The following is a 27,007-nucleotide window of genomic DNA, read 5'->3' on the forward strand; positions in this document are numbered from 1 at the left end:
GTTTAGGATGCCCTGCGCCCTCCTGCAGCCCCTACTCCCTGCGCTCCTGCCTGATGCCCCCCTGAAACAGTTTCTGTTCAAAACCAAGGAACATTTTCTCCCAGCTCATAATTATTTCCTGACTTTTAGTCCATTTTTTCCAACTACTGAATTATGCAAAGTTGTTTAGCTTGCTTTTTTTTCCAAGAATGCCTCATCAGTGCACTGTAGAAATATTTATTACTTATTCTCTTTATATCTATTGACTTTTTTTTTGTGGGGAAGAAAATGGATCAGCTGCGAGCTCTCTCAGCTGTTAACACAGCCAGCAGCTATTCATGGCTTAAGCAGATGCTGCCTGTTTCTAAACCAGTTTCTAGCCCGAGCTCAGTACATTTACATGCCATTCATCGCGGTCCGAAGCAGTGGACAGCTACCATCTCTCACACTGATTCCATGGAGCATTTCCTCACTGTAGGCCTCCGGGGAGTCCTACATGGGCAGAAAGGGTACATTCAACCCCAAATGCTACTCAGCACTTTCAGTCTGACTCCATCCCTGCATCCAGGAGTGGAGGTTTGGTGGGAAACAGCCAACGCATTTACCAACTCCCATTTTCAGGCACTTGACCTGGAAAACCACGTAGCAATTTAAGAAGCTGGTCCTGATAATCTATTCAGGCTGAAAAGGGCTGAGTCCCTGAGAACCAGTTCTGATTTCAGCTGGCCTGGCTGCAAAGCAAGAGACTAATTGCCATAAAACGCTTTCAAAGATTTCTCTGTGAAGAGCCAGGCATCATCTATTCTCTTTGAGACTTCCGTATGAATTTTCTTCTTTTTCCCCCTGGCAGACTTAGTACACTTTAAAAATGGTATTTAAATACTCGCATTCTAAATATATACATTTTGTGAAAAGCTTTCCTTTCTCATGTAAATTATTAAGACTGACATTTTCACATCTAATGTATTTTACTGCGCATTTCTGCACGTTTGTTCCTCCCCCTTCACTCACCCTGAGCAATGAAATGAGGCTGACTGGTGCCACTCCGCTTCTCCTCTTCACAGACAATGATGGCCTGGTGCTCTCTCTGTTTCCAACATAGACTAGAAGTGGGCATCTAGAGAGTATAGATGTACTGTATATCAAATACTTCCCAGCAGAAAAAAGGTATTGTAGGTGCAACAGTTGGGATGGTTGACTAAACATGGGATGGATTCACGTAGAATCTGAATATTCCTAATAGACCGAGCAGTTCTTCAAGAAGCAAGAGAGCTAAATCACAGACAGTGTCAACCTAACTTTCTGAAATGCCCTGAAACCCTTTGATGCAACATGGAGTCCATGATGGGTTCAGGTGCTGGAGAGTTCTTTGTGACGCTTGCCTAAGGAACAGAGATCCCTGCAGAAAGGCAGAAGACAGACTACAAAGTTTTCATAACCTTTCGAATTTAGAGAGAAGGAACTAAAGAAACTGAATACAAGGGAAAGCAGAAACATGAAACAATATCCTGACACTGCACTGAGGAGCATTAAGTCGAACAGAAAGCATGGTTCTTATATTTGAGAAGGTATCACAGAACCAGCAAGACGGCAAATGCCACCAACAAACCTAATTCAAAGCAGGCAGACACCAAGGCTGCTCTGCCTTAACAACTAACATGTACAAATGGTGCTATCCTACCCAGCCCCTCCAGTAGAAGAGATTTACAACGATTGGCAGCTCCTTAATCTAGCACAAAAACAGCGTGTGGTGGACAGCAACAGGATCCAAACCCTGCCAAAGAGTCTGTGCTAGGTGCCCAGTGATTAGAAAAGAATCTGTGATATATTTCTCGTCCCAAACGATAAGATCAAGACAATCATTTGAGAAGACAAACTGCACCTCGAGCTACATTTCTGCACATAATTAGGAGACAGAGTCCCCGTCTGATTGCACGCTAGTAGGCAAGACAAAGTGCTCTTATGCCCCATCTGGCTTTGAAATCTCTTCACACAAATTATCTATTTACTTCAGGATGAAGTAGTCCTACTGCTGGCCCCATGTGGCCAGGACATGCCTGGAGAAAGAGCTCATTTCAGACCTTGGGTAAGGGACAACAAAACAGAAAAAATGCAAACACCGAGAAAATGCTGATCATTAACAAAGCTCTGGATACAAGGAGAAGCACCAGCAAATCATGACTTTCCTTCTTGCCCTCTCTGCTACAGAAAACTGCAGCTACAACCAACTGCCAGCCTACCTACACCAGCAAGGACAGTACCCCCATACAAGCTCTCCCTGCTCTCCCTTCCAGCTCTAACTGAGGTGAGCTCTGCCTCTAGTCCCCCACACTCCAAGCCTGCTGGATTTCAGTCTGTATGGGAGGTCCTATTGGACCTCAGACCTGATCTACCACGTGAGCTCTGTATCTAAGAAATTCAGCAATGTTACTCACGTACTGAATTACATTCCCTTAATACTTATAGCCATATCACTGGGTGAACAGTCCCTACATCCACGACAAGGTTTAGAAGGAGAGATGCCATGCTGAAATGAAATGCCTTCTCCTTTGCAACCCTATAATTTGAAAATGGCTGCTTCTCAAATGCAGAAACTAGATCAAATTCATTACAGAGAGAACTTCTCACCTGGTTTCTGCCTGGAATGGATTTTCATAGACAGACACATATAGATGTTGAGCTGCCAGATACCACCACCCCAGTGCTGTTCCAGGACGGCTGGGATGGCACAGCAGGCACTGCTGGGGAGCTAACAGCTGGCATCTAACACGCCAGGCTCTGCTGTAACCAAGCAGAGCAGTCTCCCTGGACATATTAATTAAAGCCCTATCCTGAAAAGCTAGCTTGATATTTAATTGCTGGGTTGGCAGGCATTCCATGATACACAGAGTACGGGATAAAATTACAGAGACGGCATTGGTGAGTAATAAACAGCACAGACAGTTTTCAGGAGGAATTAGCCAAGGATTTAGAGCAAAAAGCACCATGGGGTACACAGAGCACTGTCTGTATTAGTATTATCTCTGTGCACACAGGGCAGTACTTGTTACAAATACCTGAATGAATCATCTAATGGCTGTGAATGTAGGACACTCCGGTGCTAGCTGGGGTACTGTGCTCATGGAAACACTGCTGAGGATTCAGCTTATCTCTCAAAAGCACAGAGCTTCTAAAACTCCATATTTCTAGAATATCTCCAGACCCTGGAAAATAAAAGCTGGAAAAAGCCAAAGAGCCAAAATAGCACCCGAGGACTTCAGATGTCATGAAAAAAATCAATTTAGCTTAGGGTGCTAATTTTTATTTCACAACCACATCACTCTCAGGAAGGACTTGGCAACAGAGGACACTGCTACGGGTTTAGAAGGTGGGAAAGCTTCTGTTCCTGGCCGGACAGGACCTGGGGAGATTCTGCTGTGAAGCAGGTTGCATGTGACAGAAGTGCTGAAGCTGTGCCTGAGCCTCACACCTTTGGTAAATCTCAGCCCTGCAGGAGTAAGGATGCGACACGTCCTGTGGAGCTGGAAGCCTAAGGACAGGTTTCCTCTTCTCCAGCCTTCTTTCTAAGGGTGAAGCTCTGTGCTTTGTATTCGCATCCAAATTGTCCTCGTGTGGAAGTGGAAAGGCAGGTGCTGCTTTATGCACAACTCACCCAGTGAGGATTTAGGACTGAGATCACCCTAGACAAACTTCAGTGCATTTCCTAGAAAGCAAATGCCCTTTCTCAGGTCCTCAAAGTGTGAGCTGAGAGGGGCTCACAGCCCAACTTCTGTCCCCTGCAGTACTGCCACAGTGTTCTACTACAGCTGTCAGATGAGAGCAACACCCTGCCATCACACAACCTGCTTCTTCTTCACTAGAATAACAACCAGAACAACTCAGATGGGAAATACAGGGCTTTTCAAGCTTCTCATCTCTGAAATGACATGAGGATCATGTAGTTTCTTGTGTGTTTTACTTCACCAAATTGCCTGGCAGTCTTCCCATAAAATTTAATTCGCCAGACGCAGTGAACACAAACTACCTACGCTGTATCAATTCATTTGGCATTTATGGCTGCAGCGGTACCATAATGAGTTTGAGTAATAACAACATTCATTACACCAAACAAGCATAAATCACAAACTACCTGAAGGAAACACAAAGAAAGATACAATCAGACAACTGCAGGTAGAGAGATCTGACTGCACCTCTCACCTCTGAGTGATTCTTGTAGCTGACATCTCCTGGTACTGTGCTATGGACAGTATGTGTGAGCACTGTTGCCTTACAGAAGTGTTTTTTGGTTTAAATCAGCACAAATCTCCACTGGAATACCAAGAACTGGACAGCAAAGATTCTATAGGATTTCAGGTGCAGCCCCAAGCCCCTTCTGCAACCTCATGCTGTGGCCTGCGTGTAGAGCAGCACTAGCAATGCATTTAGGAGAGCAGTTCTGTTAGCAAATAGAACCGAGACTTAAGCTAATCTGTGACACCAGAGAAGTCTCTAAATGACTGAGGTTAATCCTGTTACAGGACAGCAGTCACTCTGCAGACAACTCCAGCAAGCGCTGTTATAAATCAGCTGGGTTTTCAATGCCAACTTCTTCGCTCATCTCTCCTTTTTGCCTTAACAATCACCCCTCTACAATGAAGCTCCTATTAATAAGCACGACAAGGATAGAAGCAGAGCAGAAACACAGAGCTGAGCGTGAGCTTTCTGTCCCTTAGCTGCTCTCAGTAACTTTAGGTTAGAAATCTCAGCTCAGAGTCTGAAAACTTGCTGCAAAGTGCAATTCCAGTTCTAAGTGTTAGATTGTCATATGATGCTAGAGAAAAATTCCCAGCGGTAGGAGTTACTGAAAGGAGGATACAGAGCGGCTACTGTCATTAAATTGAATTGCAAAGCAAAGCTCCCACTGACTTCAGTGGGACAAGATCACAGTCTCAAACCAAGATGGGAAATTGTCGGCTGCGGAGGCGAGACGTCACATCAAGAATGTGATAGAGCCTCGCCGAGTGGCAAAAATGAAGGTACTGGGTCTCTTTGTGAGGCTCTGCTAACTTCAGTGGGATCATGTGTAGAAGCAGATTGCAATAGTGAGGCTGAAAGTTGGGCAAAGTCTGTGAGAAAGATGCCCGAATTTTCATGCAATTATAACGAACTTCTGTGTTAGCTTGCCATGAATATCCCAGCGAGCACACTGGCTACCTTGTGCTGGTAGTACTCTGCTGTGTAACACAAAGCCACAATGATTTACAGAAGCAGGCAAGTGAGTAGCTCTGGAAGGTAACCCATGTCATTTCTTTAATTTGGCATCAAAGGAAAAGAAACTTGTCTAGACACTGTTGGGACCAAAACTGACTAATTTCAGATCAGCATCAGCCCCAAAAACACCTTTTGCAGTACAGGGGAAGCTGCTAACTGCTAAAACATGCACCATCCTAACCTTCTCAGCCATCCAGTGATGCAGAAGAAGCGCTGCATGAACCCATCTTAGCAATATGATTACAACCCAGCCCCTCGCAAAGACCTCTCTTAGACTCCTAGCCTTTAAGAACAGTAGCAATGCCTCACTGCAGAAAAGCCATGCTTTATCCAGGAGAGTCAGAATAACATCAGTGTAGGTCAGAGCATGAATACTGACCTGGTTTCAATGTCTTAGCTCTTTTGTTTACCATCACACATAAATCAATTCAGAACAGGGTGTGAATTTGGAACTGTCTACACTTTGGAGAAACGTCCAGAAAGAGTATAAACCAAAAGGAATAAATGCCGTTATTTCAGTGAGACTGCAGCATTTCAAAACATGAATTTCTACTAAAAGCAGCTTGTGCTAATGTCCTTGCAGTAATAGTGCCATTTCACCATTTCTTCATTTTGTGAGAATGGGCAGTATCCGACCTGTTAAGAGGACAGAGCCAAACGCAGCAATGGGCCGAGGTCAGAGCTGCAAGAAAGGGAACCCAGGAGCAGTGAGGAATTCAATACATGTGTACTCAGGTCCTGTCTGCAGAAGGGCTCGCATGGCACTGAGTCATTTAGAGAACGTCTGATACTGCTCTGGAGCTGTCAGCAGTCAGTAGATAGACAGATACGCTTCCAGAAAGTGACTTAGCCCACTGTACATGTCCAAAGCAGGCAGCAGTCCTCACCGACCTGATGTGTAGGTGAAGAACTTAGACCTTATTTCTATATTTAAGATGGTTCCAATTACACAAGATAAATTCCACCCGAGTCTTCCCTGTGTCTCAAATTAGACCTGCAAACCAACAGCATCTCCTTGCCAACAGGGATGTTACAAACATGCCAAAACCTGTGACACATTCAGCCACAACACACACCTGTGAAGGAGGACCCTGGAAGCATCACACATATAAACAGGGAAAAGGGCCGGGTCTGAAATCTGGCTTAAGACACAACAGCAGCATTATCTATATATTCCAGCTGCCCTCAGTTACATCAGTGCCAACCCTGACAAAATGATTGCAGGCATGGAGAATGAGAGCTATGTACTTCCTGACTGGGCTGGGATGCAACTGAGAAACAACACTGCTTGACTTCACAAGCCTCAGCTGTGCTTTCAGGACAGGCAGCTCAAGTCGAGCCTTTGTTCGCTCAAGGCTGAGCTATCAATTTAGAATTCACTGGGGTACAATGAACAGGGAACCCAGTCACAACATTTTTATAGTCAGTCTCCTTACAATGGGAGCCTGTAATTCCCAAGGCAACTCTTGCCTGTGTTTGATTAGAGTACTTATATCTCCACCTGTGCTTTTATAATAGCCAGTATTTCTGTCAGAGCTCACACTTACCCTGTTGGAATCAATTCTTGTCCTGGAAGTGTAGATGGGAGGAGGGATGTTGAAAGCTTGAGGAACGAGATACTCTTCAGCATCCATCATATCTTCCAGGTCTTCCTCATCAAGGAGGTTTTGGAAGAACTTGCTGTCATTTGGGCTGGGGAGCTTCATACGATCGTCTCCCTAAATACATAGATGGGGGGTGGGGGGAACAGGGAGGAGAGGGATTAATTTCACAGCAGGTAACTTCAGCCTTCCTCCTGCCCTGACAACCAGGCTGAAGCTCAGAGCACACATGCTTCTTTGCTTGGGCTAAAACATCACATACACATCATTTGTTTTGACTATTTTAGTGAGAATATGATGACAGAAAGGGAATAACTGCATAAATCAAGCAAAACCTTTTTTTCTGGCATTCCTGTGATTGAGCTTTTATTCTTTCTTCTCTCTTTCTCCCATACAAGCACAGTTTCTGACCCAAATTCTGCCAAGGTCTGATGTGTTTTGTGAAATATCTCAGCTATTTAGGCACACATGTTGGGGAAAATAACATGGTAACTGCTGTGTTGGGACTTTTGCTTTATTTTCATTTGTATTTTTAGGAACTAGGGTGGGTAAATTTCCCTCTCATGCATATGAAAAGTTCTGCAGAACGCAACACAGCTGAAAGCAATAAAAATCAAACCAGGTAACAACAGCAACAATGATAAGAAACGGCTGGTTTTTTTTGTCGTCGTTGTTTTGTGTTTGCTTTTTATATCAAAAACAATACCTACAAGCTAGAGAGGCATATAACAGCTTTGCTTTGCCATGCCTGATCCCATGAAACATCAGAAATGGCAACCCACGCCCTAAACACCTAACAGCCTGTAGAAACGATGCTAAGCTTAACTGAATGGATAAAGAGTGGCCTCATTCCTCAAAAATCACTATACCGCATGAAGAATTTGGCAGGGAATGACGGCTGCTCTACAGTGCACACGGACCGTTTCAAAAGCTGAAGAGCAAGCTCATCACTCTTGCTAGCCTCTGTGGACAAGGTGGAGTGAAGATGGCAGAGATACCAGTGCCATGGAGTTACCCTCAATACTGTTCAAAAAGCATACAGCCCGTATTGCCTCAAGGATCACTGGACAAGAAGCCATAGATGAACTATCCAACTACATATGGTTGTAACAAGGGAGAGAAGGAAGGGAAGAGATATTCAGAATGTAGAAACATCCTGTCTAATGAAGTAATTTAATGCAGTGGGAAACACCCAATTCCTCTTGACCAACATTTAACTTTTTAAATCAATTTAAGCTGCAAGAGCTGAGCACGTGTTCATACTGTGCAATCAGACAGTACAAGCAGGCTAGCGTGTCTATACACTGCAATGAAACACTGTAGGGTGAGACTGTCCCAGAAGCAGTTAGGAGGCATGGAAGCGATGGCCTGTAATCCCAGATAACCTTCAGCCAGGTATTCTTACTTTAGTGTGAAGCTAATGACCAGATAGATTTACCCCCACACTACATCCATTGATGCATAACAGTAGAGTTAGGTTCGTCAACAGCGCACACTATCAGTCAGTCACTACATTTGTTTCAACTTCAAGAGCACCCTGAAATTAAGAGGTTCAAACACCTTAATAGTCAGGCAGAATTCTTCCCTCCTTCCCACTTCACATTGCAGAGTTGCTCACCTGAATTACCAGGTACCTCTGGGGGTCTCGAGCCATTCTAGAAAATTCAGCAGCCAGCTCCTTGAATTTAGGCCGACTGTCTGCATCAATCATCCAGCCTGGGGACAGAGCAAAAACAAGAACATAAGTGGCTGCTGACAAAGCAGGAATTTTTAAAAACTGAACAACTTAGAAGAGAAACGATGTACTTGGCCTAGAGAAAAAACACGATAAGGAGCCCAGGAAGAAGGGAAAGGTGGAACTCTAAAAGGAGAATACGTTTAACTGGCCAGAGGAGACCAAATGTTCTACACTGCAAAGATTTCTCACTTTGCTCTGCCAATTTCTGGATTTGCCTTACCCATTTAGTTGTCAACTCTGACTGTTTTTTTATTACGAATCTGTCCAACTTCTAATTAATCCTGGATCTCACCTCAGCCTAGTGGGTTTATTACAAAGTTACTACTAAGCACATTTTTTTTCTCTAACAGAACTACTGTTCCACAGTAGCTTACGTTACAAATTGCTGCCCAACAGGATGACTGACCTCCCATCCCACCTTTCAGGAGTAATTTTTGCATTCGTGTATCTGCATCATTAACACAGACCCCACATGAGGCATCGGATGCCATTTTAATTGTTCAAGGGCAACTCTTTGGGCCTTCATTCTCCCAGAAACGTTCATTAGAAACAATTCTCAATCCTTTCCAGTGCTTTCTGTAAAAACAAGCAAGTGGCACAGGCAGTCACCACCAGCAACTAGTTTATCTCAGTGTCAGCTTTTTCTAATGGAAGATTCTATCAGCAGCTTCCCAAGAGCTTGTTCTCATTTGCCAGGGAGGCAGAACGAAGCAGCACTTATCTCCTTCATAGCCTTTAATGGAAGAAGTGACCAAAGCAAAAAATAAAAATAAAAAAATCCAACAAAGCTAATACAACTTACAAAGAACTCCACTCAAGCATTACAGGACTAAATCCATACATCTAGATGTGACTTTCCAGAACAGTCAGACTCCTAGGATTGCTTCCTCTCACTGAGAATTGCCTTGCAGCACTCATAGAAATACTATCAACTTGAGTATTTTTGCATGTGACTGATCTAAACCCCTCGTACCGTTCAGGTGATATTCCCACCTGCATGCATTTATGTTAAAAGGTCTGTGATAGTTCGAGCAGCTTTCACCTCTATTTCCTAAATCTACCTGAACTTATGAAGACTCCTAATGGTTGTACATGTGCTTCTGCAATATTTATTCATAAATAATAGAAAACTACTAGTGAGTTAGGATCCTCCCTGAAGTCACCAAGCTTGATTTAAATATCTAGCTTCTTTATTAAGACTCACAGAACTGCCTTCAGTGTAGGAACAGAGTATAAAGGAGAACTCATCTATTAACCACTACCAACAACTCTTCTCTAGGTAGCGCATGAGACAATCAAATGTCAGCTGTTCTCATATCAGTATGTAGCAGTAATGCAAAGCTGATGTTAAAAAGCAAATCCTTCTCTATATCCCTACCACAGCTATCTGGCTGTAGTTCTCAATAGGATGGATCTTTATTGTCTTAAATGTCAACATGCATCAAAAAACAAACCAACTTGTACTCTAGATGCGGTCAAATTTTCCACCATAGATAATCAGCAAAGGGCTCAGTACTTCAACAAATGGCTGGGGAAGGAGAAGATGGAATTCTGTACGTTCCAAATGCAAAACCCTGGATTGCACAGTATGTCTGCACTGTGAGCTTCATGAACTGCTGGCTGCTGTCAAGTCTAACTGTACTCAGAAGAGGAGTATTTACCTCTGCTGGTGTTACCTTCTTTCTTTCAGTGTTTTTGTGTACAAGGCAAAAGGGGAAGGTTCATAGAAGACAGATGAGCTGGCTACATGTTAATCTCACTTAAATTAAGTCAGAAACACCAGAGAGATGTCCTTAATTCTTTTTAAATTGGAAACACAGCCTTGGAGAATACAGTCACTAGTGTTGGTATCTTGGAGATAAAAAGGGTAGGAAGAAACCAAGCGCAAGCTGTTTTCCTTTTCTGCCCAATTACAGATATCCATAAATTATTATACTGGACTAAGAATGATAAACCTCCTTTCAGTGTAATTTCTTACATTAATTCTAATTTTTATTATTACTACTGCAATCACCAATCCTTTTACTAACAATAAAACATTCTTGCTTTCTTTCCTCAGTATCTGGAACCAGCATTTTTCCTTGCAAACTTCACTAGCTGAGTATCCATGTACCATAATTATGTTTAATACTATCTTTTCTAACATCAAAATCAATTGTCATGGAAATGACAAGGGTTTACAATAACAATGATACAATTTTGACTTCACAGAAAGAATATGAGATACCATCTGACAGTAATAAGAAGCTAACTCAACTCCTTCAGGGCTAAATCCGTATCTTGCAATTGCAAAAAAAATGCACATACAGTATTTTAAATGGAATTTACAGTATCTCGGGAAGCTTTTGTTTTGAAACTGCCTGCTCTATTACCAGGCATTGTCAGAGACTACGCATGCAAATATTCTAAAAAAGGATTCCTCTCACACTGAACGCAGAGACTGGAAAAGCTCCAACTACTTACATTTCACCATCACCATATAAACATCAATAGTGCAGATTGGAGGCTGGGGCAACCGCTCTCCCTTCTCCAGCAGGTCTGGGATCTCTCGAGTTGGGATCCCATCATATGGCTTTCCACCAAAGGTCATAAGTTCCCAGATAGTGACCCCTAGACAGAGAAAAAGAGACTTAATATTTGAGGTTGAGGTACTCAGATTGCTTCCCAGTTTCCTACAGCTCAGTACTGCGGCCTGGTTCTAGATTGGAGTCTCTTCTTCATTACCAGGGCCTGTAAAATTGTGCCCGGTCTGCCATTTAACGAGCTACAGCAAACGGAGGAACAGCACTTTGTGTTAATTGACAAGAGCGCCTTCCCTCGTTTTTATTGGCATAAGAAGGAGCATGATAGATTGGAGGCACAAGACAAAGGTCTAAGACGGATAGGTAGTGGGAAGGCAAATGGATGCAAAAATGAAAGAATGTGTCTTGCACTCTTATCAAATCAAAAGGGAAAATGAATAGCTGATGCTCTGTTATTTTAAGGGGAAAAACACAGATGTTCCCTAACTTAGAACATCAATTTCACACAGAAGTACAGCACTGAATAGCACTGTGTCACTGTCTTTGCCTCCTTACTCATTCACAGCCACCTGTATTATTATTTTTTCTTAAATCACCCTATGGATTTGAGTTGCAATAGCGCTGTGCTTAAGTAACCAAGATCCTCTCTCTTTGAATAGCCATAGGATTTGTTTTGGTATCGGAGCTGGAAATAAAAGTCATATATCATAAGTAACAATTTGTCAGCAAACAAAAACTTCAATACTGAAAACGCTGCTCCCACATCAGTTTCTTTTGTTGCTGTTTTAGTTTCCTAATTTCTACTGCAAAGGTCATTTAAAACACACCTCCAGATCTGTAACCATATTTCCACAGCTGTCATACTAACCTGAAAAGAAATGGGCAAAAATACCTTACCTATAAAGGCATGTATTCAGTTTACCTTCAGTCGCCTCTTGGCTGATATTCAATATATATATTCAATAACTATAACTTGCCAACTGGTTTTGCTTTTGTTCTTTCTGATGATAGATACCATGGGCTTCCTGCATTTAAAATGAACTTTCTAAATGGAGAAATGCTTTTTCCTGAGTGATACAGGTGTACAGAACTTCTCTAGAAAGAGCAGTTTTCTGCAATCAACTGAATTCTCATTTATTTGTCCTAGCTGAATAGAGGCGGGCAGCTATCCAGACATTGCAAACGGCATCTTTTGCTGCTACCCACAGGTAGAAGGGAGTAATGAATACAGCTGTACACCTTGTTATTTCAAAATGATGTGGCAACAGAAAATGCAAACAGGAGTCTGCAGCCCCAGATACATTCCACCCACAAAGGTGCAGATGGTTTTATTAGTAATTAGCTGCACAACATGAACAGGCAGACGGCTCAGCACGTGTGACATAGTGGCTCATCTTGGTAACAGCATTCATAACACTCAGCAAACATCTCATTTCTCAAACGTGATGTTTTTAGCGTGATCCCACGTGATCTGACCTGTCTAACCAATTCCACGGTTACCTGTGAAATTAAACCCACGCTTGTTTTACTTAGCTCGGAGAGACTGCCTCTTTCTCTTCTATCTCTTGCTGTATTTGCTCTGTATTATGACAAATTCCCTTTTATCAGACTCTAGATACAGAAATTCCCATAAGCCAAAAAATATTTTTTGACATTCATGGCTTTTATAGTTAAGAATTTCAAAGGACTGCTGGAAATGATGACCTGCAGCTGTATTTTTATGAGTCTGTGGCTAAGCTGAGAGAAACCTTCTTCTGTCATAATAATCAGCCCAAATTCTACCAGACCAGACCTTATGGCAGTCATCCCAGCAGGGACATCACGATAATCTATCTTAGTGAGTGGAGCAGAGAAGCTGGAGACAAGTCACAACTGCTGTTTAGAGTTACACATTTAAAAAAAATAAAAATTAAAAAAAAAAACAAAAAACAAAAAAAACCCCAACAAAATAAGAGCAAAAGCCACTGAAATTAACCTCTCTAAGAGAAGAGGACATGGGTATCACAGTGACACAACTTGGCTTAATGTGTTACAAGAGACACATTTGTAAACTGATCATGTAAAGGTTTACCATAGCTCCAGACATCGCTCTGATGGGTAAATTTCCTGTAGTGTATACACTCCAGAGCCATCCACTTAATTGGCATCTAGGGAAAGACAAAAGAAATATGACCTTAGAAATACAATATTAAAACAATAAGCTGGATCCTTTATGTAGACAGCAGCTTCCTCCCCATTTCCCTTCTCTACAGCAAGCTTGGAAAAAAAGCATCACTATCAAACACTGCAGGAAATAGTAGTTCCTGCCCTCTAGAATGGGACTTGGACTCACTGAGAAACACAAACCAGTAGAACCAGCAGAACTTGCCACACCAGCCAAATTCCACTGATTTGGGCAGAATGGAACAACTCTTTTCATCATGCCTGAGCGAAGTTGGGACCGGTGCAAAAATTCCACGTGATCCCCCCTAAATGTGAAGTGCGATAGAGAAAGCAGAAGGAAGAAATCCTTGACTGCTCTCTGATGAGACTAGTTAATAATGCCATGTCCGTAATACTTCATAGTCCGTATAATAATGATAATCAGTGTAAACAGGCAACAGGGAGGATTTACTGTGCTTAATTTCTAACTTGTGATATTCATTAAGAACTCAGCCCTCCCAGTTGTCTGTATCATTACTGCAGTGAGAACCACTGCTCCAGAAAGCAAGTCTAAAGTCCCAAGATAGCCTCGGGCTGTGAATCATCATTGAGGGGTGCTACTCTCTTCCCTGATAGGAGAGAGAACAGGCAAACACAAACCTCAGCTTGGAATTAGGGTTCTGTCTCTGGAGATGGTGCTACAATGAAAACCCTTGTGCTCTCTGCTCCCAAGCAGGGCTTTGGAAGCACAGAGTTGAAAGTCCATTAATTTCTAATTCACTTAAGTGAATCTTACCTGGCAGGGACTTGTATGGGTCCCCTCTGATTTTGAACTATGGAAAATATATTGGAATAAACTGAGCAGAGATGGAGCTGCACACAAAATCCGAACAGATGGTGGGTGTAAAAGCAGAGGATGTGTCTTCGTTCAAACTCTTATGAAAATACCTTCCAGGAAGTTGACTAATGAACATAACCTATACAGTTATGGCAAAAATAGCACTCTGCTAATGGCTGGCTTCATACTTGCAAAGACAGTTCATCCTCCTCCTCCTGCAGAAGCCTACTGCTTTCAATGCCATTAAACATGATAGCCTTGTTTCAACCTGGAACTACTTAAGGAGCAAAGTTACACTGTTAACGGGGAATAACTCAACCTGGAAGGGTCCTAAGGAGGCCCCTAGCTCAATCCCAGGCTCAGAGCAGGGCCTGCCATCAGATCAATGGCTTTATGCAGTCTGGCCCTGAAAGTCTCTGAGGCTGGAAACTGAACAGAATCTCTCGTCATGCTAATAACACAACGTTAAATGTCAAACGCTTTCCAGAATTAACAGGACATTTCTCTGAAACTGAGGAGCACCATGCAGTGTGTAAATATGGCTCCAGGACTCCCAGCACACGACTGGCCTTGCAAATCCAAGACATGACCTCGTAACTGCAGGGAAACAGCTGGTTTGCAAGGACCGGTTCCTTTTCTGTTACTGACTGACTGATGGAGGCAAGAGACGGAGGAGGCAGAGGATTACTGAGGAAGGGATGAGAGTACGGAAGGTATCAGGGAAGAATGCTAAAATTCCACCTTCCCTACCAACAGGTCTCTTTACTGAGCGAAATGGGGAAGCACTGGTGACTCCTTTCAAACTCTTCACCTGATTGACTGAAACACTGATGTCATCCATGCAACAGCTGCCAAGGGCAGCAGCCACACAAATAAGACAGAAGTCCATCCAGGAGAGAAAAACACATTGGCAACAGCTGTTTTCCACAGACAGGGGTGTAAGTGAGCATAGAGAAACACAGAGAGCAGACAGAAAGCAAACGGAACGCTTGGGAAAAGGAACGACAGGAGAGGCAGAAGCCCTTGGGATTTCGTGACAGGTTGAAATGTGGAATTTCAAAATGTTGAGTGAGCAGCCGGCAGCAGTGTGCACTTTCAGCCTTCTAAATTTTATAATGCATTAATCTGAAAGCATTAAAAATGGGGTGAGGCACAGTATGGAAGTTCTGCTGTGTGCTGAAAAGTAATAAAGAGAAGTGTCTGGTTTCAGTGCTATCCTGAAGCAAGCTATTTAGTGGCCTGGCACTCAGTGTGCCACTGGGGAACTGGATGTGAGAAACAGCACATCCAGGCTCTTCTGTGGTCAAAGAAGGGTAGCTCTCTGCTGAGCACGTCAACTCTCATATATACTACAAATAAAAGCATGGTCTATGCTCATCCTGATTATTTTTTCCTCATTGAATTGAGCTCAGAATTCTACAAAACAGGATAAAAAATGGGGCTTATGAGCAAAAGCTAACACCGAGTGAGGAAACCATTCTGGCAATTTTATTTCTGGACCTGGAAAAGCTCACTAAGGAAAAATGAGCAGTTTTCACACATGCAGCTCACTGCCAATAGACTGGGCCTTGCTACAGCACCAACAGAGTTCTTACAAAGACACTACCCCATAAAGATGTGCTGTCCTGACAAGTAACTTCAGGACATCTGTAGTGCGATGCACTTACTTCCAGATATTTAAATACTCACCTTCCCTCCGTCAGCATTATACTCCTTCTCATCCCCTTCCAGAAGTCTGGCCAGGCCAAAGTCAGTGATCTTCACGTGGTTTGGTGATTTCACCAAGACATTGCGGGCTGCCAAGTCCCGGTGCACAAGTCTTCTCTCTTCCAGGTACATCATTCCCTAAGGTACGAAGAACAGCAGAATAACCGTAATGAGTCTTACATGCTCGGTTTGATTTTTAGAACTGGTAAGATCTGGTTACCTTAATAATATTTGCAGTAAGAAGAAAGGTCTCCAGGGCAGAAGTTGAGCGTTGCCCTTGCTCTGAGCGGGAGTGGGAACCTTAAAGTTCTTTCCAATTTGAACCATTTAATGGTACTCGACAAAGGAAGAAATAATAATTAAAAAACCCCAAACCCAAGCATCAATACCTTGCTGCAGAAAGTTTAAAATCTGGAAAGGTGAGACAAAGTAAGTATTACAGCCTCTGTTTTTCAGACAGGAAATCTAAAGACCAGAAGGATTAAGCAACTTAGTCAAAGCCTGAGAGAAATCCGGCCAGACGGGAAAACAATCCCAAATCTCCTAAGTTCCAGGCAACAATCCTCAATTCAAGATGAGGGTTCATATCCATCTCCAAGTACTTGAAACTAGACACAAGGTCTCAGTACCCTCAGTGGATTAGAAAAAAAACAATTCCTTATTCCACGGGCTGCAATCCACTTGCCTTTTCACTCCCTTCTCAATTTGCATGCGCAGTTACAGTAAGTCACTAGGTCAATAGCTGTATTTTTTTTTTTTTTATTTTTGCATCTGAGTTTGTTTTTGCTTTTTTAAATGAACACCTAAGTTCATTTACAAGTACTTTTGTTACCAAGCCCATCCAGTTTCCTTTAAAAACAGGTAATATATAATTAGACTACCTAGCCCTAAGCTTTTTTTTTTTCTTAACTGTGATGAGAGACATTGACCATCTGTATAGAAGTTTACATGATGTTTTCTGACACTGAGAAGAACACCACAGCTTTGTTTTACTAATTCTATGACATGTAAAGGATAGTCAAGCAGGGCTACAAGCCTGTAATTTTATTAAAAGCCATTTATGACATTAATCATCATTATAAGAACCTACAGATGAAATTATACACTTGATAATTACCCTTACGGTATCTCTTAATATATTAGCTCTCTATAATATATATGGTAATTAAAAAAAAAGTCATCATTAAATACAAAAGAGATTGTATTAGCCCATAATACAGACGATAATTCAGTGAGCCACAGGCAGTCATTAAAACAACCAGATTACTCAGCCTTACTGGCTAGATTTTATTCCCTATCTGAGTAAGGAGCCCACAAGTGCCTACCCTATAGACAACAGGAAGACAATGCATTTGAGAGAGCCTCTGCTCATGGTGACTGGGCCAGAATGCAGTGCTTGATTGATGTCTTTACAAAAAGCATCAAGTGGAGTTCTGAACTGCTCTGGCATTTAGGCAAATGATTTCAGTGCCAACACTACTAAAAGATTTGAAAACGTGTGGGAGAGCATTTAGCACAAACACTATTTCACTTTTAACATGGTGGGCTTTGCTGCAGTCAACACGAAGGTTTTTAAAAGCACTGCTAGCTGCAGCAAGCACACCATCCTGCCTATCACAAGCCAATGCTTCTGGCTGGTGAATGTTTGAACTTGGAGTATTTGAAAACATAATGATTTTTGACATCAAATTAAAACCTGTCAGAAAAGAACAAACAAATCTCAGAGGACAACCAACTGTGCGCATCACACAACAACAAACACACCGTGAAACCAGAGGCACCATGATTAGCAAAACAGTTACCAACTGGGGACGTCCAACCAGAAGGAGGCCACACAGTCCTAAAGCAATGGCCGCATAACAGAGGAACAACGGCCACAAAAGCAGCTCTGTAAAATCACATCTGTGACAGCAATTATCAGAAAGAGCATCCAAGGTGCTGTCAGCTCTCTGCCATGCCTTCATAGTCTGACTTGACCTTCCTTACATATTTAATTTCCAAGCACAGAGAATGACACTTAAGGACATTTCATCGCTTATTCTACTCATCCATCTCAATCTTAAACCATCATTTAATATTTTCTTCAAAAAATTACATTTTATTCTGTCTAATCTCAAGCTGTGTTATCAAGTAGAAAGATTTCTCATCGGAAACCTGAATTATATTCATACCCAACACCTCAGTTGGCTTTCTTTTTTCTATTCAGAATAGAATCTCTGTTTCATCATCCCTTCAGTTTACCTCACCTCTGTCAAACAAGCTTCTAGGGGCTTTTTCCCACCTGTATTATCCACAGAACTAAAAACAAGCTGCGGAGAGTTGACAGCTACAAAATCCAATGCAGGTCCATGACCTGCAGAAATGTAAATGCTCTTAGGAATACTCCCTGTGAGCATGTTTGATTTTCCTGATATCCTATCAACAAGTTCTGAAGGTGGATGGTGTAAGTAAGAGAGAAAAGGTGTATCTATATTTGTTTTCAGTAAGTGAGATTACACAAGCAGGATGGAAACAATCTAAAAACAGGAAGTCTACGCTGTTCACTGCAGAAATAGTGTCAAAACATACACTATGCCAAGAAGCATCATTTGAAGGCATTTTCAAAGCTGGCAGGAAAAGCGTTCTCCATAAATCCAATCCTTTTATATGATGCAGAGACACACTAATGACAAAATACCCTCAGCATTACACAGGTGGTATCTTCGTCACCCAACAAGCCCCGGATCAAATGCCAAGAAGATGTTTTACAAGAGTTACAATTAACCTTAGACCCTGACCAATGGAAAGGGATCCGTTCATACAGCTAACACTTTACAGCCTGGTCTGCAAGGCTAGGGAGACAAAGCTCTGTTCGGGACTTCATATGTCCAAGTTAAAGCTATGCAAATCTCATATAAATCTTAACATTTCAAATGTCCAGACAGCAATAAATGTCAGACCTGCCTATACCTACTTGGAATACCGGCAGTAGAGTGGGACTTTATGCTGAAGTCACCAAGAGGAGGAAACTCAGCTGCAAGTCATTAAGGATCATTCATACCATCACCTCTGAGCCCTGATTCACCTCACGCAACTGCAAGGATGAGCCACAAGCTCGGCACCAACACTTCTTCATCATGGTCAGGAAAAAGGTTACCTCACACAGAACCTCGTTAGAAATGCAATTACCTCTAGGATCCCTTCACATACAGTCGCCCTCGGAATCAGCACCTAATGCTATTAAGAAGTCAAACAGCCACAGCAAACAGCTGTAATGCTGATAAGTGGAGAAAGTCCCTTTAAAATTGCAGTCTGAACAAGGAATAGCATTTTTATCTTCCTCAGCTACGCCCCTTATCCTCAGCCAGAGTCATGCACAATGACAAACTGGTCCTGTACAAATCCTCACATAGTAATATGTGGCATCACAAACACCCGCGGCCCAGACTGCTCTTCACCTAACCATGCAGCTGTGAGAGTGTAAATTCTCCTTTCACAAACACACACAAACACCCTTGCCAAGACTTCAATTTATGTTAAAGGTCTTTTGTCTTTTCCTGTACTGTTACTGACCTGCTCTGGCACTGCCCATGTGCTCCACACAGCACCAGGTTAACTAAGAACAGTGCTGATGGGTAGAAAATCAGATGTGAAGTAAAGGCAGGGAGGCAGACAGGAAATATGTAAATACCCACTAAGAGCTCAACTCCAGCAAGAATTTCCTTCCTGTCACTTTGCAGCCTCCATAATTTCTTTATGTAAAAACCAGTGGAAATAAACCTTTGGTGAAACTAGCTGAAGTTAACCCTGCTCTCTGCCCAGTGAGTTACTTTCCAACTTGGCTAGGGATAACATGGAACAGAAATTACTATGCAGAATAGACAGTGAGTTAGTAACAGCTGTGGAAGAAGAAAGGCTGCTATGATGTTTGTGAAGCCTCTGGCAGTGTGGACAGACAGACCTGGGATGGTCATGCTCTTCTTCTGTTGCCCAGGGAGACTGTGGATACCCCATCCCTGGAGGCATTCAAGGCCAGACTGGATGTGGCTCTGGGCAGCCTGGTCTGCTGACCAGAGACCCTGCACATATAGCAGGGGGTTGAAACCAGATGATCATCGTGGTCTTTTTCAACCCAGGCCATTCTGTGATTCTCACCAGAAATATGACAGACCAGAAAATGAGGTACTGCATGATGGCAACAAACTGAGGTGGGACAGTGAAAAATAGACTGTGCATCAAAAAAGCCAAGGGAAGCCAGAAGACAGCACGATGGGACAGCTTTCTCCCCCAACCAAGTGCTGCACTGCAGCAGAATGTATCACTTTGCTTCATAAAGTGTGAGGACTTCCAGGGCTGCAGGCATCTGCACAAGATGATCAACGCAGCAGCACTGGAACTAGAAGAATGAAAGGATTATATATATATATATATATATATATATATATATATATATATATATATATATTTTTTTTTTTTTTTTTTTAAAGGCAAACTGAAGCTTTTCTGGGAAGTTATGGCTTTGTTCTCTGGGATGTCTTGCCTTTAAGATGTGGTCACAATTTGCTGTTTTCTTACTTTATTGCTAGCATTACTTTCTGCAGCTGCCGTTTGTCTCCCTTTTCCTGAGGCAGTTTTTGAGCACACCGTCTATTTGTACAGCTCACAAGACTGAGCATTGCAAGCACTGACTACTTCAGGTGCTATTTTTTGCTTTCCTGCACTTCTCCAGACTTTCCTTAATCCCACGCCCCAGCTGAGGATGCTTCTGGATTCCTTTCACAGGCTGCAACTGCTGCTCAGGGAACGTCCAGCTCTCCAAACCCACTGGGCCTTGTCCGAGAGCTTTTCCCATTAGGCTCCTGTACCTCGTTTCAGGAAAAAGGTTATTCATTACTCAGGAGGGAATTTAAACAGGTATGTATTTTCACTGAATGCAAAATCCCTTTGGGATAATTACCAGCAAAGAACTGAAGAGTGCTGAATTACTAACTGAGGTTTAAGCATATGCATAAATCTTTTGCAAGATGCAAGGCTTAACGCTGCAAGACAACTCAGATTAAAAGGAGTAAGTATGAAGTGCTTGACCTGCCCTAAGAACTGCAGCAATACTAGTAGCCTGATGTACTGTAAGTACTTCTGCAGTGGGACTTTCTGTTATTTCTACAGCAAATGCTGTTTTCCCTCTAAATAGAGGGAATTTTGATATTAAACCAACTTCAGTAGCATAAAGGAATTAGGAAAAAAACATCTTTCTTCAGTAATGACTTCCACCCACCAAAGCCAGCACGCACGGCAGGTTCATCAAACAGGTATGCGAAGAACATTTCAAGCCCAGCTTGAATCTCACAGACATTAATCTCCAACCTTGGAGACTGCCCTCTTTTCATCCTAATAACTTGAGGCTAGCTCAATATCAGGAGTTCCACAGAAAGCTTGAAATGATCATCTTTCCCCTGCTCACCCCATGAAAAAAGTATAATTTTACCCAGGGCTAAATACACTTTCAAGGAAAACGCGGTGCCCTTTGTTGTCATGAGCAACCAGAATCATCTAAGTAGCTGTTACTCCAGAGATAGCTGTGGGAGGGAAAAACTGACACTGCTCTGAAATACACTGACTCAGCTGCAGAGGTGTGATTCGTTCTGTACGTATAGTTGCAAAGCTGGGGCTGAAGGCCATCCTCACAGTGCAGGGAAAAGGAAGGATGCTAACAGCTTCAGTCGAAAGCTGACAGACTGGGCTGGGGACTGGCACCTTGTGCTATGTGCTTCTCCACCATGCTAGCTGTCAAGGAGTTCTGATAATGTCTGAGTTCAGCCAACTCGGATAAAGCTGGCATGGGAGGTTCATTTCTGCACCCCAGGCTGTGCTGTGTAACACCGAGTACTTGGGAGTTCAATTGTTCTGGATTTGTACAGGGCACACAAAGGAAGCTTGTGTGATGCAAGATAATTTTTCCCCCTCTCCTAATCCCTTGACTAAGCTCTCTCTCCCAATATTATTTTCTCTGTAATTTACTTTAGTTTGAAGAAATGTGCTATTTGTGTGCAGCAGGCCATACATTGGGCTCATGGTGCTTTTACCTCAAGCTGGCTGTCTTTAGACGCAGCCTGAGGACACAGAGCCAACATAACTAGCTGGATTTTCAACCAGTTGCTTTGGACCTGTCCAGCTCCTTTTCTCAGTCCTACAGCGGCTTTGCTAAATGGGTTCTAGACTACAAAGTTCATACCACAGGAAAGCAATCACAGACTCTATGTACTTTGGAAAGAAGATGCCGGTGCAGCTGGATTATTACCCGATGGAAAGGCAGCCAATGTAAATACAACCCCTTGGCACCTAGCTCAGGCTAGTTCCACCTCAAAAACAGCTTGTAGTGATGTTCTGTTAGTCCTACCTCTCTATTCTTTCTCCTCACATGTGCAAGCGCAATCACACCTTGGTTGACTCAGCAGAGGCACAAGGTTGAAACGACCTGGCTTCACTGCAGCCACAGGAGGATCATGTAAATATGCGACAAAATAAACATCTCAGTATCACAGACTATTAACCATTAAAAGAAAAAACTTTTTTGGGGAAGAAATTTTCCTCCGGGCCTCTGCTCTGCATCACGCACCTGCTGCATTATACCTGATCCAGAATAGGAGTCCTAGAGCTGCATTTACTGCATTGCTGAGCTATAGCCCAAGACACAAACTAAAAGAGATGCTACAGCATAACTGATCACAATCAAGTCAGGAAGTAAAAGGGATGGGAAAGAGACCATGAGGCTAAAGTTTAGGCAAGTATAACAGGACTAATGCAGGCCAACCCAAAGACAAGATTAATAAAAAGAGAGTGAATAGAAATATGAGAATTAAGCTTACAAGCTTGCGACGTTTTAACATGGGACTGAGGTGAGCAGCCACTGCGCTGGGCTCAGACCCCCCTGCAACCCTAAGTTAAAATCTATGGAGTGCATTCTCACTCCTCCAAACCACAAGATAAATGGGTTACCAATGCCCCAGATTACACAGATATCTAGAAGAGCAGGTGCTGAACAACAGGTCTGCAAAGCACTTCACGTTCCTCTGATGAAGGATGTTACACAAGTACTAAACAACTTAAGTAATGAGAAGCAAAGCAGGCCTTCCAATACTGCCCATATTGTGTGCATCTCCAAGTTCTGGTCTCACCTACCAGCACACGCATGTGCAGCTGCCACACGGGCTTTTTAGCAGGGGAGAAAACAGTTCACTCCTGTACTTGCAATTCCTGATAAAAGGAGTTGTGGGTTTGCATCCAACTGCCCCTTTGCCACTGACACACTCACACAGGGCTTCCTTAAGACAGCTGGGTGCTAGCTGCTCTCTTAGGCCATTGTCAGTGCCTTCCCCCAGCAAAACTGCTTGTGTGACCTCATCACTCAGACAAGGTGCCCCAGCCTCCTTGGCTGCGAGGACACAAGTCACAGCAGTCTCCTGCAGTGCCTCCTTATCATTCCCAAAGCAAGAGGACAGGAACATTCTACAACCTTCGAAGAAAATCACCATGGCTCACCTTACTGCACTGCAGCCCAAACGGGTGAGAAGAACTGTAGCCTGTAGGTATGCTTAACATAAGTGTACCACCAAAAAGGACACAGTAACCCAGATACAGCTCTGTAGCTTCTCCACACCCTCAGGAGGCCAACAAAGACGAGATGCACAAATATACTTTGCTCCACAGACACACCGAGGGAGTTTCTAACCATCCAATTACTGTCCAGGACCAAAAACTGTAATAGGAAAAACTTAATAAAGTCAGGCACTCGAGAGTAAAGGGTCACCCCAATGCTTTGATAAAGTACTTAGCATCTGACGCCTCTCTGCTAGCTCTGCATATCTGCTCCTCACAAGGGCTTATGAAGGAGACCACACAACCCAGTCAGGTGTTTTCAAGAGCCTGTCCTTTGTGTGTACCACCCATGCGAGAACAGAAAAAAATCCAAAACAAATGGACCCGGGTTTCTTTGCTACTGCAGGGATACCTTTCCCCAGCTGTACCAAGGGGGCTGGGGCTCAGTAACCCACAATTCAATGCTTGCTGTGTCTGATAACGCTAACACAACTTCCCATCACCCTATAAGCCAAGTAGTATTTAGCATCACAGAATGGCTTAGGTTGTAGGGGACCTAGAAGATTGTCTAGTTCCAGCCCCCCCTGCCACAGGCAGAGTTGCCAACCACCACACCAGGCTCCTGTGGCCCCATCCAGCCTAGTCTTGAACGCCACACGCCACCAGGGATGGAGCACCCACAGCCTCTCTGGGAAACCCGTTCCAGAGCCTCAGCACTCTCTGATTAAAACATTTTTTTTTCCTAATATTTAAGAAAATCTCTCCTGTTTTAGTTTAAAGCCACCCCCCCTTGTCCTGTCACTATCAGGCAGTCCAAGCAGTCAGATCCCTTCCTGCGCGAAAGCTCTCTTCAAATACTTGAAAGCCACAGCAAGTTCTCCCTAGAGCCTTTTCTTCTCCAGGCTAATCGAGCCCAACTCCCTCAACCTTTCTTTCCAGGACAGGTGCTCCAGCCCTCTGATCATCTTCATGGCCCTCCTCTGAACCCACTCCAACAGCTCCACATCCCTCTTGAGCTGGGGTACCCCAGGCTTGGACACACTACACCAGATGGGGCTCACAAGGGCGAAGTGGAGGGAAGCAATCATCCCCTTTGCCCTGCTGCCACCCCTCTGCTGATGCAGCCCAGAATACTGTTAGCCTACAAATGCACACTGCTGCTCATGTCCAGCTTTTTGTCCATCAGGACCCCCAAGTCCTTATCTGCGGGGCTGCTCTCAATGAGTTCTTGTCCCAGTCTGCGTTCATAGCTTGGATTGCCTCAACTCAAGTGCAACGCCTTGCACTTGGACCTGTTACACATCATTAGATTTCTGCATGACCCACTTTGCAAGCATGTCTAAGTCGCTCCAGGTCTCCTCCAAACTAAGCCACTCTATGCTTCTGAGCAAATCCCATTCAGGAGCTCCCCATGCACTTCAAACAGCACAGTGGCACTAACTGCTTCCGTAAGACTGGGTACTTTTGAGCGACCCAGAAGGGATGCTCCTTGAAACTGCAAGTCTGCAGAGCAGCCTGAGTTTGGATGGCTAGCAGCATACTAAACAACACGCTGCCTTTCCCCACCCAACCACTGACCTCTTGCCAACACAATTACCAGCAGGAGAGTACATTGTGCAGTGCATTCACTCTCTCCAAGAAAGTGTATTTAAAATGGATTACTTCTGCTCCTTAGGCAGGCAATCAATAGAGATGTGGACTGCAATAAGTACAGGGATGTCTGTGGGCTGCAGCACTTATCCTTTGTGTCTCTTCAGAAATTAATTAAAAATCAATGAAGTGTGCAGCCTATTAATAAGGAGCCTCCCGATTAACCAATACGAGGCCAGCCTTCCCTCAGTTTCAGAAGGAACACAGCCACAGCACAAACACATCGGAAACTTGCCAGCAGTTCCAGCAGCACAGTGGGGACTGGGGCATCTCACAGCTGTGCCCTGCATCTCGCTGCACTGCGACACTCTCAGCTTTCCGCATCCCTAGTATGCACCCTTATTTGTCTCCAACTGGTGAAACAGGCTGCTCCTGCAAGATGAGCTTGGAATAATAAGAATAAAAAAATCCCATTCATATTAACATACGTTATCATACAGTAAATTAAACAAACATTTAACAAACAGAGCTGTGTTCAAGGAGATAGATAGAAAAACTCAACGGGGCAGAGCCTAGGACTGTGTTTAGGTCTTGGGAATCCCCAGTCCTACCATCCCTTAGTTACAAGGCCACTTTTTTTTCCCAAACAGTTTTCCAATGGAAGCGCACTGACTGAATGACAGCATCATTTGGATGCAAGGCTTTCCAGCACTCACCTTAAGCTGTGTGCTATGGTAATAAAATCTGTGCAGAACAGGTCTTCTCTGCACACCGTGTACCCTGCCTGCTCAGATGAGACCATGTTTTTGAGCAGCTGAACTACTTATTTTCCCTTCTGTTGAGCACACGGGGAATGCTGTGGTTGCTGGTACCTCGTGTGCTCAGACGAAAATCCTTTAACAGCAGCGCATGGTAGTCCCTGGATTTGCAAAAAGCAAATACGCATGCGATCCCAGTGAAATACTTAACAGGGGAATATTTTGCTTAATCTCAAGCTGCATGTTTCACGGGGCACTTTTTGTCCATTTGAAACCTTTTGGCATTGCGCAGTATTCTCATTAAATGAAGCCCCAGTGCCTTTTTTTCCTCAGCAGACATCATGGCTGGGGCTGAATTTCTGAGGCGGGTTTCTTGACATGAGAGATGCCTCCAAAGCACACACTGCTTCAGCGCTCTGCACGACCACTTCTGAAGGCATTCTTTCTGGGTAAACAGGAACCCAGCGGAACGGAAGGGCTGCTTCTCTAGGAAGCCATCATCTTCACAAGCTACTCCACTGCAAGGGTCACCAGGCTCTGCAGGAGAAAACTGGGACGAGGGCATGTTTATCCTCTCCTGAAACTGTTTTCTTCTCACACGAGCGCAGCAAGCAGTCAGGCTACTCTCTATGAGGGCTTCTGCTTAGGATCGCAATGTTGTTTTACAAAAGAAAATAGTCTGAATTTATTCCAAATGCTTTTGATACTCTGATTCAAGCGAGTTCTTGAATAAATTAAAGCTTTGAACTTCCAAACTCTGCTTGCCAGTAGGTTTCTGAGCCCTTCTTAAAAATCCACATCACAGGTAACCATGGTTACCTATTTCATACTATTTTTTTTTCCTTTCCTAATTGAGAAGCTTATGACAGCTGACAGAACAGGAGAGGCCAGCAACGTAAACAGAGTGTGCTAGCTGATAGTGGCTAGAGAAAACTTCTAAATAATCCATTAATATTTTTCAATAAATCCAGATGAATGCTAGGATGGGGTGAGCGCAACACAGAAATTTGGTTTCAAGAGACAGATATTTGCCCGCAGCTAAAATGTCACATTATTATTAATGGTTCACAGCATTGCTGTGTTGACAGTGAGAGCCCACAGAGTGTGAGTCAAACTGCTACTGTGCCCTGTGAGTTATTTGTGTTCAGCCTGAGCATCCTTTGGTGTGTGTGTGTGTGCGTGGGGCTGATCACTGAATAGGGCTTGTCATTTCTCACTCCGGGATCCTGAGGAGGACGTTTATAGCAGATAATTTATCAGGAAAGGTATGAAATGGCCAGATGCTTCTTGAGCTTATGAAAGCCAGG

The 27,007-nt window shown here is 43.4% G+C and overlaps 1 protein-coding gene across 8 annotated transcripts in view; it reads right to left on the reverse strand.

Annotated features, from left to right (window-relative positions):
• The window catches only part of ERBB4 (erb-b2 receptor tyrosine kinase 4), a 484,578-nt gene that overhangs the window by 14,589 nt on the left and 442,982 nt on the right, over positions 1 to 27,007 (reverse strand). For all 8 annotated transcript variants that reach the window (XM_015867995.2, XM_015867997.2, XM_032445688.1 and 5 more), the window contains 5 exons: positions 15,760 to 15,915; positions 13,162 to 13,237; positions 11,032 to 11,178; positions 8,449 to 8,546; positions 6,777 to 6,947 (listed from right to left, as the gene is read on the reverse strand). In XM_015867995.2, the coding sequence (XP_015723481.1) occupies positions 6,777 to 6,947; positions 8,449 to 8,546; positions 11,032 to 11,178; positions 13,162 to 13,237; positions 15,760 to 15,915 (648 nt within the window). The remainder of the gene's footprint in view (positions 1 to 6,776; positions 6,948 to 8,448; positions 8,547 to 11,031; positions 11,179 to 13,161; positions 13,238 to 15,759; positions 15,916 to 27,007) is intronic.

Source organism: Coturnix japonica, chromosome 7, assembly GCF_001577835.2.
Source record: "Coturnix japonica isolate 7356 chromosome 7, Coturnix japonica 2.1, whole genome shotgun sequence".
In the NCBI taxonomy this organism is placed as follows: Eukaryota; Metazoa; Chordata; class Aves; order Galliformes; family Phasianidae; genus Coturnix; species Coturnix japonica.